We start from the raw sequence: 17,567 nt of genomic DNA, 5'->3' as shown, positions 1-17,567 counted from the left end.
ATGCGAGCAGTGGAAGAGGGGATTGTGCAGGAGGAAGTAATAGAGGGGAGACAAAGTCTGCTTGCACGCGTGTGAAAATATTACAGTGAAGCCCATTGTTTTATATAATTAAAGTGTGCTAAAAATACAAGGATATAGGAGCTGGAGAGATGGCTCAATGGTTAAGAGCACTGGCTGCTCTGGCAGAGGCTCCAGATTCAATTCCCAGCATCCATCTGTAACTCTGTAACATCTGTCTGTAACTCCAATCCTAGTGACGCCAACACGGTTTTCTGACCTCCTCAGGCACTGCACACATATAGTACACAGACATGTATGTAGGCAAGCACTCATACCCATAAAATAAAAATTACAATGATATAAAGTTATTATATACTTAGTATAATGGCTAAAATTTTAAAACTATGATACCATTTAAAAAAGAGTGTCTTAGGACAAGAGAGCTGTCTCAGTAGGTAAAGGCACTTGCTGTCATGCTTGATCACCTGAGTTCAGTACCAAGGATTCACATGTCAAAAAGAGAAAATCAGTTCTTGCAAGTGTTCCTCTGATCCCCACATGCACACCTTGCTGTGTGTGTGTCTCTGTGTGTATGCATGTACACACAAAAATGAATAAACAAATTTAATAAAACCTTGAAGTATTCTATATCCTCTTGGAAATGGGAGGTGCAGGGCTTTCAAGGATTCAAGAGTCATGAGTAGATTTCCATTTTATGAAGTTTCACTTGGGCGTCTGAGTGCAAAATGGACTTGAACAAAAGTTCATGTGATCTGGGGCTGGGACAATAGCTCAGCCAGTGAAGTGCTTGCCCTGCAAACATGAGGTGATGAGTTTGACCCACAGCACCTCTGTAAAAATGCTGGGCAAGACAGCAGGTGCTTGTAATCCAGCACCGAGGAAGCAGAGATGAGCAGGTCCCTAGGGCTTCCTAGACAGGCAGTCTAGCCCAATCACCAAGTTCTACCTGTCTCAAAAAGACAAGGTGGATGGTACCATTGAGACAATACCAATGGGTGTGCTCCAGTCTCCACATACATACATACATACATACATACATACATACATACATACGAACACAAATATTCATGAAATCTTGTGACTGAGTGGTAGGACTTGCCTGTAAAACCAGAATTTAGGAGGCACAGGCAGAAAGACCAGGAGTTTAACATCATGTTTGGCTATACATCAAGTTGGAGGCTAGCCTGGGCTACATGAGACCATATCTCAAAAATAATAATTTAAAAGTTCATACCAGCCAAAGTGAGGCTCAAGGAAGGAAATAGCAAGGAAGAGAAACCACTTCTTGGTTCCTTGTGACATGTTTGTTAACAGATTCGGGATAAAGGCAGTATGAGTAATTTGGAGGCTTGACGTTTGGGGATCAGGATCCATAAGTGCTCCATAGATGGAGCAAGAATTACAGAGAAAGGCCAGAGATGGAGAATAGGACAGTAATGAATTAACAATGTAACTGTGTGTGTGTGTTGGTGCCTATAGGACACACATGCAGAGATGTGCAGTTTGATCAGGAGGGAGAGCTGTGTGGGAACCAATATGGGCATCCTGCTCTTTGGAAACATTGCTTCAGACCCTCGTATAGCTTTGAGGATGCCTCCGTGAGCAAACACCAGGTCTTCAAATGGCCTTTCTTCAGGATGATTGTCTGAAAACCTACCCTGGATGAGGAGCTCCTCCTTTGCACTCCTGCAGAAGGTGCAAAGTTATCATTCCTGATTTTCCTGTTGAAAGATGCTATCCTTGGTTCTAGAGTGCATGCCCCAGTAGACACATGCCCCAGAAGACACATGCCCCAGAAGATGCATGCTCCAGAAGACACATGTCTGTAGCTGGCCATTTCTCCAGGGCTGTTCTCCATTGGTGGTCTGTTAGGAACCTTTCTTCTTGATTTTTGACAAAAAGGATGTATGTGTTTATTAACATATTTTTGTATCTGAAGAGATTAAATAATGAGCCCAATCACTCTGAAAGACACAGAAAGCTACATTACTTATTCTAGATGTCCCGTGAGCAATCTCTTACTTCAGTAATGAAAATTAAGATTTTTCTCTAAGTTCATACTTGTAAATCTTATTTTCAGTAAAGGGAATCATATAAATACATAATCTAATGTATCTTACAATGTACTCAATAATCAATTTGTTACGATTATATTACAATTTATTATTTACAAGTATTGTTTTTGCTGTACTTCAGCATTACTAGTAATAATAATAAAAATATTTGTTGAGTGTCATACAGATATTTGGTAATGTTGTAGGTACTTTATTTATACTTTTGCACTAAACTCCTACTTTAAGAAAAAGGAAGTTCAGAGACTGTAATTCGACAAAAGTGTCATAATATGTAGTAAACATCAGAGCCAGGAAGTGATTGTTATTCTGCCTCTGGTGCTTGAGTTTATTCCATAATCATCACTCTACTGAGGAATTGTGTCTTTCTTGCCTCTGTATCCCCAAGATGTCTTGCATAGTGCTTAGCTATCTGAAGTCATTAAGCAAATGTAAAATCATCTGAATGCACTAGGCTCGAGGTGAATTCCTATTGATGTCTGTCTTTGCAGGTGATGACCATGCCAGAATACCTCAGGAAGCGGTTTGGTGGGAAGAGGCTTCAGATCTACCTATCAGTCCTCTACCTCTTCATCTGTGTGGCTTTGAGGATCTCAGTGAGTTCTCTGCCTCCTGGCATTGGAGATTCCACAGTTGGCCTGTTGGGGCCAGCTGCTGAAATCAGACACTGGTGTGAATAGACTGTGAATAGCACTCACAGGGTCAAAAGGAGATGCCTCAAACTTCCTGGGATTTCTCTCTTAGGTCTTCCTGGGTGGGAAAATGCTTAGCATATGCATATGCCTAGAGCAGCAGACTTTCAGATCATGAGAACCACAAGAGTTTAGATCGACTCTCTGAAAGCATTCCATGTGTTAAAAAGCAGGTGTGGCCAGAGCAAATGTCAGTCACACAAGGAATATCAGCTGCTTTCTACAGGTGCCTCTTGGCTTCTGCCTTGCCCGATACACAGTAACTTTCTCTGATCCAGCTCTGACTTACATTATTCTTTTCAGTGTAATGATAAAATAAGAAGGGAAGTACTTTGTATCATTAAACCTACTTAACTTTGCCTTATGGAAGATGGCCCTTGTAAAACCTGTATCATAAAAGAGTGGCTAAAATGATTATTCCTTGGAAATTATCTCTGATGGAAGATGACAGGCCTTTGAACTTTGAGCAGCACATGAAAACAGAAAGGGTAGCTTACTTATCCATGTGTATCAATGCCTAATAAGATATCTGAGCTCATAGCCAGGGCATGTGTATCAGTGGTTAGGACAGAAAAGTTGCCTTTGCTGTTGCTCTTCTGTTGGGCTGAGTTACTGTTACAAGTAAACCAGCTGCTGGGCCCAGATGCTATGGGCTGTCCTAAAGCCATGTGAGCATTTTTACCTTGTATTGAGCTGTGCTTAATGTTAGCAAAGATTCCCAAGCAACAGGTGTTACCAGAGACCAAGAAGATGAGGATTTACACGTTAATACTTGGCTACTTGTGAGTACATTAGCAGAAGGTGTACCCTGCACAATCAGGAGATGTGTTAGTTCCTGCCAGGTGCAGTTGGTAATGGCATTTTGATTAAACAGTCCTTGTGGTGGGAAGGTTAGGAGAAGCAGAAGACCCCCTGGGTGCCAGAGACTTTATGTCCTTATGTTCTAAAAGTGGGTAGGACTTGCTAACCTCTGAGGTCCTCTCAGACATCTACAGCTTTATTCCAAAGATCATGAGTGTGTGCTGAAACTGAAGGGCATCAGTTAAAGGAACCCTTGAGGGATGTGGCCTTTTGGAGTACATGGTTCTGGGTGGTAAATAAGGAATGGAATATAGGTAAGCTGGGTGGGGTGCAAGAAATTCATGTGCACATGAGTGTTTTCCACGTGTGTCTGTAATCAGCTGATAGTGTCTCAGCAGTCCTTTTGTGCCTACAAGGTTATGTCTGAGTAATATTAATGATAATAATTAACCTTAGACATGTTCATTTATACATGCATACCCATTGATAGACAATTCTATCCTGGCTACTTATTAAACTAATCATTATAAGACCTTAAGATTTCTATCTTAAGTTTTCAGAATCTCCCCTGCCAGGATTGAGAAAAGATCCATCCCAGGTTTTAACCTCCAGGAGCATAGATATTGAGACTCATTAGTGGCCATGATGTCCCATAATCCCCAAATATTTCAGTTCACACTTCCAAGAAGTACTGCTGCTCTTCTGGAAAACAGTAACACTGGGAAATGAACACAGCTACAAACTACTAATTTACTGAGCTATTAGCAATTGTTCCAAAATGGTCTCTTTTAGTAAAAGAACATCCCATATCATTAAAATTCCTCTTTATTAGAAAGTTTCTTTTTCATTGTTTTCCCTTTCTCTCAAGACTTTTCATGACTTTATTTTTAACTAGTTAGTTAATTTTCCCACACGTAATTTTATTATTTCTAATGAAAATAGATTTTTTTTTCACACACAATGTATTCTTATAGTTTCCACTCCCCCAGCTCTTCCCCAAAGGTCCCACTTTCCCACTCATACCCTTTATTTTCTCTCTCACTGGAATAAAACAGGCATCTAAAATAATAAGAATAATAATAATAAGAAAATAAGAAAAAATAAAATAAAAACAAACAAATCAGAATAGGACAAAATAGAAAATAGAAAAAAGGAAACACACAAGAAACACATACAGATGCTGATGCACACACATTTGCACACACAGAAAACCCATTAAAACAAAATTGGGAATCATAATATATAAAGAAAAGATCTGTAAGGGAAAAAGGAAATAAATAATGCTCTGATGAAGCATTGTAAGACAAAACAGAAAAAAGAAAAAAGCCCTCCAACAATACCATTGAGTTTGTATCCTTTCGGCCATCTGCCACTGGGCATGGGACCTGCCCGTAAGTGTGGTTTGTATACCCTGTGAGACTCCGTTGGTGAAGACTAATTTTTCCTTCGTTAGTGGTTACCAATTGGAGGTAGCTTATGGGTTAGGGGTGGGTTCATGTGTCTAGTTCCCCCATCAGGACTGGGACCCTCTCTGTGTAGGTCCTGTGCATGTAGCCTCTGTCTCTGTGAGTTCATATATGTGTCAGTCCTGCTGTGTCTAGAAGACCTGTTTCCTCAGTGTCCTCCAACCCATCTGACTCTACAATCTTTCCTCCTCCTCTTCTTCAGAGTTCTCTGAGGCCTGAGGGGAAGAATTTGATGGACACCTCCCATTTAGGATGGAGTGTTCCAAAGTCTCCAGTTCTCTTTTTTCTTTTCAAGTTCTCTCAACATTGTCCAGTTTTGGGTCTCTGTATTATTCCCATCTACTACAGGAGAAAGCTTCTCTGAGGATGCCTGAGCAGGGCACTGATCTATGAGTATAGCATAATGTTGTTATGAGTCATTTTATTGGTATGTTTCATTAGGAGAATTTAGTATTTGGTTTCCCCCTATGACCTGGAAATATGTAGTCTCGGGTTCTTGACCAACCGAGCAGTATCAGGTATGGGTTCCATCTTACAGAGTGGCCCTTAATTACAATCAGACAGTGGTTGGTTACTCACACAACTGCTGGGGACCACCAGTTCTGTGGTGGCCAGGTCCCAGAGAGAGGTAGGCAGTTGGTGAGGGAGGATTAAGTCAGGCTATGGGTTGTCAAATTATTTCACAGTCTGACTGATTAGCAGACAGAGTGCTTCTTTATTTGTACAGACCTCAGAGAGCAGGGATAAGTTCATATTGTTCCAAAACATAGATCATGTCATTTTTGGTTTTGAACATATATTTAACTTATTTCATTTGTACATCTGGGGTCACAAGTTTAGTCATCATTGATAAACTATGACAGAACTGAGTTATCTTTTACATTTTCCCTTAAGTTTAGTCATCATTGATAAACAGAGTAATGTTTTACAATCATTTTCACTCATAAACCCATAACGTAATTTTTAAGAATCTAGAGGCATATGACAGCCCATTCTCAGGCTGCCAGCTTTTGTGGCTTCAAGGACACTATACAGAAAGGATATCTCCAAGCCAGCCCTGGGAGATTGCCATGTTCTGAGCAGTGTATTAACTCTTAATGGTCAGAGCACCCAAGAAAAAACTCAGGCCAAAGCTGCTGCAGTTATTATTCCATTTCTTGAATAATACAATGTTTATATTTTATATCTTTATAGAATTCACTTATAAGTCTTATCCTAGCATTCTTTTGCTCCTGGTTCATAAGACACCACAGTGGCTCTGCATGAGTTAACTTTTCAAACCTCATTCTTTTATTATCCTTCCACATCATTCTTTGCCCATCAAGATAAGTCCCTATGTAGGGCAGATGTAACTTCAGCTAATCTAACATTGTTGCTGTATATGCCACATAATCACTTGAGTGTCTAGTAGGAAGAGGCTTGTAATCTGATCCTCCAACTCCTATAGCCACTGAATCTTGTTGACCTTTTACATTTGCTTTGTTCTGTTATCTTGTTCCTGAGGAAGTATGGAGCAGATATTTCAAGAATATCTCAGAACTTCATAAAGAGCCTTCTGGTTTCTTTATGTGTCTCACAACCTCCAAGGTATAAGGAAAACCTTCAAGTAGATGAGGATATCTGTTGTTGTTTATTTTACTCTTTTGCTCTTTAGGGGGCCCACCACCCAGCTCCCAAATAAATACACATGGAGGCTTATTCTTTTTTTTTTCATTTTTCTTTATTAAGACATTTTCTATTCACTCCACACACCACCCACAGATACCACCTCCTCCCTCCTCCCACCCCCAGCCCTCTCTCCTTAGCCACCCCCATATCCCTCAAATCAAGGTTTCCCATGGGGAGTCAGCAGAGCCTGGCACACTGAGCCTAGGCAAGTCCAAGTCCCTTCCCACTGCACCAACGCTGTGCAAGGCATCACACCACAGGCACTAGATTCCCAGAAACCTGCCCATGCACCAGGTATGGATCCTGATCCCCCTTCCTGGGTGCCCCCCAAACAGTCTGAGCCAAACAATCACCTTCCATATCCAGAGGACCTAGTCCAGTCCCATGGGGGCTCCACAGCCACCAGTCCACAGTTCATAGTGTGGCCTGTCATCTCTGCATGTTCTCCCATCATGATCTCGATGTCCCCCGCCTGCAGAATCCCTCCCCTCTCTCATCAGTTGGATTCCCAGAGCTCAGCCTGGTGCCTGGCCGTGGATCTCTGCATCTGCTTCCATCAGTCACTGGACAAAGGCTCTATGATGACAGTTAGGTTATTCCCTAGACTGGTCACCAGAGTAGACCAGTCCAGGCACCCTCTGGACCAACCACTGCCAGCAGTTCAAGGTGGGGTCATCCTTGTGGATTGGAGGCTTATTCTTAATTATGAATTCCCAGCCTTAGCTTAGCTTAGTTTCTAGCCAGATTTTCTTAACTTATCCCATCTATCTTTTATCTCTGAGCATTTTCCCATTCTCTTGCTTCTGTAAATCTTACTCTTACTCTGTGGCTCACTGTGTAGCTGGGTGGCTGGTTCCTGGAGTCCTTCTCCTTCTTTGGCTCCTAGCTTGCTCTTCTCACTCCAGTTTTCTCATTCTATATCTACTCTGTGCCTGCCAGCCCTACCTATCTTTTCTCCTGCCTCACTATTGGCTGTTCAGCTCTTTATTAGACTATCAAGTGTTTTAGACAGGCATGGTAACACAGCTTCACAGAGTTAAACAAATGCAACATAAAGTAATACACATTAAAATAATATTCTGCTACAGATATCTCCCTGTAAGTGGGAGGGGTAGTATGTTAAGGACTTTCCTGGGGAAGCTTAGAAGCAGTATTCCTGGGAGAAGGCATAAATGATTTGATCTTCTCATCCCATTCTCCCTTAATCATACATAGAAATCTGTTCTATTTCCCCTTCCTAGGGATATCCATCCTTCCTTCCTGGTCTCCTAACTCTATACCTAACCTCTGTGATTATAGTGATTATAGTCTGCTTATCAAAGACTTAATGGCTAATATCTACATATAAGTGAATACATACCATTTTTGGGTTTTTTTTTTGGGGGGGGGGGCGTCTGGGTTACCTCATTCAGGATGATTTTTTTTTCTAGCTCCATCCACTTACCTACAAATTTCATGATTTTATTTTTTAAATGGCTGAGTAATATTCCATTGCTTAAATATCTCATATTTTATTTATCTAGCCATCTGTTGATGGTCATCTAGTTTGTTTCCAATCTCCAGCTACTATGAATAGAGCATCAACAAGCATGGTTTGTCTCTGTAGTAGAATAGAGTCTTTTGGGGGTATGCCCATGAGTGGTGTAGCTGGGTCTTGAAGTAGATCTATCTATTCCTAGTTTCCCAGGGGCCCCACACACTGATTCCCATCATGGTTGTACGAGTTTACAGTCCCACCAGCAATGGATGAGTATTACCCTTATACCACATTCCTGCCAGCATTAGCTATCCTTGTTTTATTGATCTTGGTCATTCTGACTGGTGTGAGATGAAATCTCAGAGTAGTTTTGATTTGCATTTCCCTGATGACTAAGGATGTTAAACATTTCTTCAAGTGTTTCTCAGCCATTTGTGCTTCATCTGCTGATTACTCTCTGTTATGATCTGCACCCTATTTTTAATTAGGTTATTTATTTTTTTAATGTTCAATATTTTGAGTTCCATATATATTTTAGAGATTAGCCCTCTATCAGGTGTGTAGAATCTTTTCCCATTGTGTAGGCTGATGCTTTGTCTGAAAGACAGTGTCCTTTGTCATACAGAAGCTTTTCAGTTGTCTGAGGTCTCATTTATTAGTTGTTGTTCTTAGTGCCTGGTGCTATCAGTGTTCTGTTCAGAAAGTCTGTTCCTGTGCCACTGAGTTCAAGGGTGTTCTCCACTTTCTGTTCTATAAAATTCAGTGTATCTGGTCTTATCTAGAGGTTCTGGATCCAGTTGGAGTTGAATTTTGTGCAGGCTGATAATTTAGGGCAGGACCTATTTTCATTCTTCTACATTCAGACATCCAAATTGATTGCATTGTAGTCAGAGAGGCCACAAGGAGTTATTTCAACCTCTTTGAATTTGTAAAGATTTGTTAAGTGTTCCAGGATGTGGTCTATTTTAGAAAACTTTCTGTGTGCTGCTGAGTGGAGTGTGATTTTTTTGGTGTTTGTGTGGAGCATTCTGTAGATACCTTTCAAGTCCATTTGATGTATGATGTTGACTTATTCTTTTTTTTTTTTTTAATTTTATTTTTTGCCGAATGCCATTTATTGAGGGAGGGAGGAGGCCTTAAATACAGGCTTACAGCACAATGGGAGAACCTCAGAGGGCAGAAGCTTACTACCGATGTTTTACAATCTTGTATCTAAGCTGTTAATGCCCATTATGCAGGATACACAGACAAGGAACTTCCCTTGAGCATTCAGGAGGGTGGAAACCGGCAGGGAATTAGCATAGGGAGGATATCAAGGTCAAGGTCAGCAGGCAAGGCAACAGTTACCCAAAATGGGAGGCCAGGGACCTACAGGTCCCCCTTTTACTAGAAAATGAGCTTTTGACTTAGGTTGCATGGGATGTCAGCAGGTCACCTTACCCATCATGGAGACTCCTGCCCAGGCCACACAGGCGCTCTGTCTTAGGTTGGTGAGCGCCCCCCAGGCATTACCCTTCTCATTATCATACAGGCTCAATCATGTGTGAGCTGCATGGTTAATTGCTGCCAAAGATCTCAAAGTGGCGCTGGGCTTGCAATCTGTGTGTTCGACACAGAAAAGACCAACAGAAGTCCTAAACCACCCATAGCCAGTAGGCTAAAGGCAACTGAGCCATTCCCTTCCTTAACGAGCCTTACTGCAAATTGGAGTCCTTGTAAGATGGTATCCCAAAAGCAAATGGAACTTGAGTTTATAAATTTATAATTTTCAAAGCCAATCGAGATGTATATAACTACTGAATTAAATTTATCATGCCCAATAGAATGAAAGATTAACTAACTGTGGTAGATACTTTTGCTGCTAGGGTCTCCACTGTGCTAGCTGTAGTAAGCAATTATGAAATGATAATCCCAGAAACAGTAGCAGCAGTGGCCACCACTGCTATAACAGCAACAATGGCAGCAGCGATGTCAAATTCTCTTCTGGAGCGTATGGGCATCCACTGGCATGGATACAACTCCAGGAACACGAACCACCAAGGCCCATTTTTCTTGATCCCAGCACGACTTAAGCTGGTAGCTCTGCAAAAGAACAACTAAGAACCATAAAGAAGAAATAGGTAGCTCACAAGGAACATAGCTAATGGTCTCATAATGGCTACATTCAGGCTCATAAATTTTAAGGTATCTTCAAATGGAGCTAAATGAATTTTAGGAGGCCAATAAATGTTGCACAGAGTGTGCCCAGTCTTTAAAAACGTAGTTTTTGGTAATGGTTGTCCACAGTAGGAATGTATTGTAATGGTTAACACAGTTAGAATAAGAGACATGTAGAAGATCAGTGAAGCACCTATAAGCATGGATGTGATGGTACCACGCCCAGCTAAAACTTTTTATGTGTATGGGTATTTTTTTTTTGTGATATATATTTTTTATTTTACGATACCATTCAGTTCTACATATCAGCCATGGGTTCCCCTATTCTCCCCCCTCCCACGCCCTCCCCTTACCCCCAACCCACCCTCCATTCCCACCTCCTCCAGGACAAGTCCTCCCCCGAGGACTGTGATCAACTTGGTAGACTCAGTCCAGGGAGGTCCAGTCCCTTCCTCCCAGACTAAGCCAAGTGTCCCTGCATAAGTTCCTGGTTTCAAACAGCCAACTCATGCAATGAGCACAGGACTTGGTCCCACTGCCTAGATGCCTCCCAAACTGATCAAGCCAATCAACTGTCCCACCTATTCAGAGGGCCTGATCCAGCTGGGAGCCCCTCAGCCTTTGGTTCATAGTTCATGTGTTTCCATTCATTTGGCTATTTTTTTTCAATAATTGAGTAAAACTGAAATTTATTATATGCCACAGTCGTCCTGGTGTTTGTGTGGAGCATTCTGTAGATACCTTTCAAGTCCATTTGATGTATGATGTTGACTTATTCTTTTTTGATCTTTTTTTTCATATAAATTGCGTATTGGAGAAAAATGTGTTAGTGAAATTATATACTATTAATGAGTTGGTGTTAATCTGTATCTTTAAATCAAGTAGTGCATTTTTATGGAATTGGGGGCACTAGAATATGTTTATAGTGGTATGTCTTCTTGGTTAACTCTTCACTTGATTAGAATGAGGTGTCCCTCTTTACCTCTTGATTAGTTTAGGTTAGAGTCTATTTTGTCAGATATTAGGATATTGATGCCTGCTTGCTTTCTGGCTCCATTTGATTGGAATAATTTTATCCAACCTTTCATTATAGGGTAGGGCAATCACTATCTTTAAAGCTATGTTTCTTGTATACAACAGATAGGTGGATTTTGCTTCTTGATCCATTCGGTCAGCCTGTGTCTTTTGATTGGAGAATTGAAACCATTGATACTTAAAATTATTACTGAAAAGTGTGTTAACAGTAGTCATTGTAGTGTTGGGTTTTTGTGTTGTTTGTTTCCTCAATGGTCCTGTGTATTTTAGTAATTATGGCTTCATATTTTCTGCACAGCCTCTCTGCTATGCTCGTTTCTTTCTTCAGTCCAAATGATTGCTTCCCACATCTCCCTTAGTTTTTATTTTATTTTTTTTGGATACAAATTGTTTTAGACTGTTTTTATCATGGAAAGCTTTTCTTTATCCTTCAACCATGGCATATAGTTTTACTGGAAATGTTATCTTAGGTTGCTGCTGTAGTCCCTTAGGACTTGGAATGCATTGCTCCAGGCTCTTCCAGCTTTCAAAGTTTTTCATTGAGAAATCAACTTATTCTGACGGGTTTTCCTTTATTTGCTACTTTCTGTAGTTGAACTTTACTTTGGGCTGCCGGCTCACAAATAACAACATGGAGACTTATTAATTATGAAAGCCTGGTCTTATCGTAGGCTTGTCCCACTAGCTCTTATAACTTAAATTAACCCATTTATTTTAATCTATATTCTGTCATATGGCTTGTCACCTCATCTCTCTGTACTGCCTATGGTGTTTCTTCCACATCTGGTTAGTGATTATGCCTTCTTCCCAGAGATCTCTTTCTGCCCGGAAGTCCCACCTACACCTCCTTCCTAGCTAATGGCCATTCAGCTTTTTATTACACCGATCACAGCAATACATTTCCAGGCATTTTCAAATATTCCATAACAACTTTCTTTCTGTCTTTTCCATTTGCAGCTTTCACATACTTCTTCAACAAATAAACCTCCCCCAAATTAGGATTTATTCACAATTCTTCTCCTCTACCACAACCCTATCACAGACAACCAAATGTGGTAATCCCTCATTTTACTAAATTTGGAGTTTACTTCTAGAAGTTTATCCTCTGTATGGGAACCTTTTCTGAAAGTTAATTTTGTCAATCAACTCTAGAAATCATTCAGTTTCTATTCTATCTCCTTTCAGAACCTACCAAGAGGGACAAGAGTGAGGCTCAGTGAGCAAACTGCTTGTTGCCAAGACTGGCCACATGATGGAAGGAGAGAATGAACTCTTACAAGTTATTTATACACATGCCATGGCAAACACAAGTGTGCACATCCCACATGCACACGCACACACATGGGCACACACACACATATATATGTGCATAAATAAATGTAATATTGAAGAGGCCCCAGTGATGGTGCATACCTATATTTCTGGCTTCCATTTGTGGGGATAAGGAAAGAGGATGATGTCATCCCAGGAGTTTAAGGCTAGCCTGGGCAAGACAGATTGTCCAAGGAAAGAGAGGAGGTAGAAGAACCCAGAAATGCTTACTTTCACCCAGTATCTATTAGCTCAAAACTTCCACCAGTTTCAGCTGCAGATCTAAAACTGACCCAAGTCCTCATAAATGAATGCCTGCTGGGTTTTGGTGCTATATAATTCAAAGGGCCTCAGCTAAGTTTTCATTTTTCTTTGCTTCCTCTCTGATCTTCATGCCATACAGATCTTCTAGCTGAGGTTGATTCCCACCTCCCCCGCCCCATGTCTTCTATTAAAGACCACATACACTAACATTATATCTTGTCTGGTACATACTTGCTCTGTTTAACATAAAGATTCATAGAGATTCACAAACTATCCTGCCAACCCTCCCATCTTCCAGAAGGATTTCTCTACATTCCCATGTAATCCAGATCTATAACAAAGTAAAGTCCTATGACAGCTGTGCAACAAAGTATCTAATAATATGACCTTCAGACACACTGAACAAATGAGTCAAAAGACTACCACTTGGTACCTGTATGATGTCAAACCAATCTCCTAAGCCTCTTCCTCTCTCAACATTTGACATGATTATAGTAACACTACCTAAAAAGTCATACATTCCTCAAAAGTTTGAAAATACAGTTAACTCTTTGGCAGTTAAAGGATTTTCAGAATGAAGGAAAAATACTACTTGTAGCTAGAGTTTTCCTGCCTTGCCCACAGTCAGGACAAATCCTTGTCACCCGCCAGTCCCCCAGCCGCTCAGATCCAACCAAGTAAACACAGAGACTTATATTGCTTACAAATTGTATGGCCATGGCAGGCTTCTTGCTAACTGTTCTTATAGCTTAAATTAATCCATTTCCATAAATCTATACTTTGCCACGTGGCTCATGACTTACCGGTGTCTTCACATGCTGCTTGTCCTGGCAGCAGCTGGCAGTGACTCCTTCTGCCTTCTTTTCTTTCTTTTCTCCTCTCTGTTAGTCCCGCCTATACTTCCTGCCTAGCCACTGGCCAATCAGTGTTTTATTTATTGACCAATCAGAGCAACACATTTGCCATACAGACCATCCCACAGCAACTACTTCATTCATCTCTTGAAAAGAGACCAATCACATATAAAACTATAAGAAAGGTGTGTGTGTGTGTGTGTGTGTGTGTGTGTGTGTGTGTGTGTGTGTAAAAGTTCTCATTGGTAAACAAGAATACTAATACTAATTTTAAGCCAGGATACGGAGGCGCGTGCCTTTAATTCCATCACTTAGGAGGCAGAAGCAGGTGGATCTCTGAGTTGGAGGTCAGCCAGGGCTATACATAGTGAGGAAAGCATTCTAATTTTAAAAATACATATTGAGATCTGGGAAAATGGTTCCATGGATAATAATGGTTCTTGTGCCAAAATAAGGACCTGAGTCTCAATGGCTAACACCCAAGTGACAATCCAGACATGGTCATGTGTGTAGGTAGACTTTCTCTGTCTCTCCAGTCAGTTCTGTCCTGCCAGCCCACTCCCAAATAACCACACAGAGACTTATTATTAGTTATAAATGCTTGGCCAATAGCTTAGGCTTGTTCCTAACTAGCTCTTACATCTTTAATTGACCCATATTTAATATCTATAATTCACCATGTTTCAGCATGGTAAGTTCATCTCCTGCTTCCTCTGTGTCTCCTCATAATTCCTGTGACCCCTCCCTTCTTCTTCCCATTGTCCTCTCAGTTTGGCTCTCCACCTAACTTCTTCCTGCCTAGCTATTGACCAGTTAGCCCTTTACTAAACCAGTGAGAACGATAAATATTCACAGTGTACAAAAATATTGTTTACAGCATTTCCCCCTTTTTGTCTAATTAAAAATGAAGGTTTTACTTTAACAGTGAAATTATATATAACAAAAACAGTTATCAAATAAGAATTAGAGTTATAATATTCAATCCATTTGTATTTGGCAAATTTAGAGAAAATACTCTATCATGAGTCTAAAGTTTTATACCAAATTCACCTTTTATCATAACTAAGAAAAACATTAAGTCTAATTATTTAGTCTTTAACTCCATCAAAGACCCAGAAGGGTGTAATCTTACCTAATGACAGGGACATCTGGCTGCCTGGACAGTCACCCAAAGTTCTTCTGTAACACTGGGGCATCCATCTTTGGCCTATAGGCCTAGTATATCTGACAGACATTTATGAGAAACAGGGGATTTTAAAGGACTGTCCTACCTTGTCTTGGCAAAGTTTGGCAGTCTCTCTCTTTTTTTTTTTTTTTTTTTTTGTATGTCCTACTGGTCCAGTTTGGACAGTATACTGTCAGCAATTGAGGCAAGGGAAGTTTTTTTGCCCAAAGGGCTAGCTTGTGCTATAAAGAAAGCAAACTCCATACAGAGTTTCTTTGATGCCCCTCATCTTCTCTGAAGTAAATTGGTGCTGCCAGAAACAGACATGTTTCACTGTCATAAAAAGCTTTTTGTTATTAAAACATTTAAAATGCCATATTCTATAGATTTTTGAAGTGTTTGAAGATCATCTATCTATCTAAATATATCTGTTTAATCTTGAAAACATACCTAATATGACTACAAGTTTGATTATTATAGATGAATACCTACAAACCTGTATTTTTATATTATACATTACACTTTCAAATGAGCTGCATAAACATACCCCAAACAAAAGTAGAAACATGCATAGAGTATAACACAAATAACTTTAAACATGTATCAATAAATCAAAATCCATACCAATGTAAAATATTTTGAGATTAATAGTTGCTTTTTGGATTAAAGTAGATTCAATAATCTCAGCTTTTATCACATCATTTCTATATTATATCCCCATTTTTTCCTTTAAAAGAGATCTTTGAATGTAAGTCCTTTGTGTAGCTTTTTTTCTGACTATGACAAAAAAACAGCTTGGAACAAACCCCCTAAACAATGACAAACATTCATAATCCATTGAATAACCAAAACCCACACACATCCCATCTCTTGGGAATGTGGTCACTGGTATCTTTGGAGGACCATCAGAAAATTCAGGATAATTGTTAAGCCTGGATTGGAGTAGTATGTGAGGCTGGATCATTTCAGCCAGCAGCCTTGAAACCATTCTGGATGTAGAACTCTGAGGAAACTGTAACAGAGGTACTCTGAGATGTTGGATCACCTGGTGCATCCATTTTCATTGGTGTCTGGTTCCCTTGTTCTGAAAATACATAAACTTTTAAATGTAACATGTAAACCTGTATTAATACAAGTATAGACTGTGCATTGTACACAAGTTAGTAAAAGATAATAGTTTGGTTTTATGTTTGACAGGTAAAATATACCTTATGTGTCTTGTAGTTTTTCTAGGTTTATTTCTTTATGTTTATAGCCAGAATTTTCAGGGGGTCTTCCTTGATAAAATTTGGTCTCTATTAATTTAGAAGGAATCCACAGCCTTTCATTTTCTATGGAAATAAAAACATAACCTCTTCTCCAAAGCATTTTTTACTTCCATTTTGAAGTTAAGACGTTTTCAAAATATGCAGGTTGGCTTAATCCAACAGCTTCCATAATGCAATGTGTCTTAGCAGTTATCACTCATTCATCTAATCTAAATTTAGAGACAACACAATAACATACAGGATTCAGACTCCCCATGTATTTTCCATCTTTACATGACTTTTTTATTTTATATCACTTTATGACTTTTTAAAGGACTTTGCTTTATTATTATTATTATTTAAAAATTTATTTATTTATTATTATACAGTATTCTGCCTGAATGTCATAAGAGGGTGACAGACCTCATTATAGATTGTTGTGAGCCACCATGTGGTTGCTGGGAATTGAACTCAGGACCTTTGGAAGAACAACCAGTGCTCTTAACCTCTGAGCCATCTCTCCAGCCCCAATTTTGTTTTATTTTATTTTAAACCATTTTTTATTCAACGACTGTATATATCCTTTCTCTTTTCCTTCTCAAGCCTATGTATATTTTTAAACACACTGCTACCTGTTTAGGGGTTTCTTTCATCTGGATTTGTCTTTATTGATCATTGTAGTGTTCTTTGATTGCATGACACTATTCTTAAACTGGTATGTCAGTCACCTGTCCTGCCCAGCTTAATGCATGATGCTAGCACATGGAGGCTGGTGGCTGACTCCATCCCACAGGCAGCTTCTGGGAGATGAGTCTCTTTATTGAGACTGGCATGAGATTGTGAGACTAGGAAGACTGTTTGGCTCTGTTTTTTGTGTGTTTGGAACCTTTTCTTAAGCTTTCTCAGGTCCTATGTGGATGCAGGTGCCAGACGCTGGGCAACAATTGTAAGCAGACATTCTCTGTTCCACCGATCAATTCTGTCCTGCCAGCTGGCTCCCAAATAACCACACAGAGACTTATTATTAGTTATAAATGCTCAGCCAATAGCTTAGGCTTGTTAGTAACTAGCTCTTACATCTTAAATTAACCCATATTTAATATCTATGTTCTACCATGTGGTGGTAGCTTTTTTTTTAGCACAGCAAGTTCATCTCCTACTTCCTTTGCATCTTCTTGCAACTCCCATGATCCATCCTTCTTCTTCCCGTCACTCTCTGTTTGCCTCTCCCATTTAACCTCTTCCTGTCTAGCCATTAGCCAGTTAGCCCTTTATTAAGCCAATGAGAACAATGAATATTCATGGTGTACAAAATGATTGTTCCAAAGCACATATTC

General features: G+C 39.9%; 1 protein-coding gene across 1 annotated transcript in view; it reads left to right on the top strand.

The window, feature by feature from the left end:
* LOC102905682 (solute carrier family 5 member 4-like) overlaps positions 1-17,567 on the top strand; it is a 59,296-nt gene that overhangs the window by 4,952 nt on the left and 36,777 nt on the right. Inside the window, exon 4 of the mRNA XM_076558029.1 lies at positions 2,585-2,689. Within this exon, the coding sequence (XP_076414144.1) occupies positions 2,585-2,689 (105 nt within the window). The remainder of the gene's footprint in view (positions 1-2,584; positions 2,690-17,567) is intronic.

This window comes from Peromyscus maniculatus, chromosome 21 (assembly GCF_049852395.1).
Source record: "Peromyscus maniculatus bairdii isolate BWxNUB_F1_BW_parent chromosome 21, HU_Pman_BW_mat_3.1, whole genome shotgun sequence".
NCBI lineage: Eukaryota > Metazoa > Chordata > Mammalia > Rodentia > Cricetidae > Peromyscus > Peromyscus maniculatus.
The sequence above is the reverse complement of the archived record's forward strand: the minus strand, read 5'-3'. Positions and strand labels throughout refer to the sequence as shown.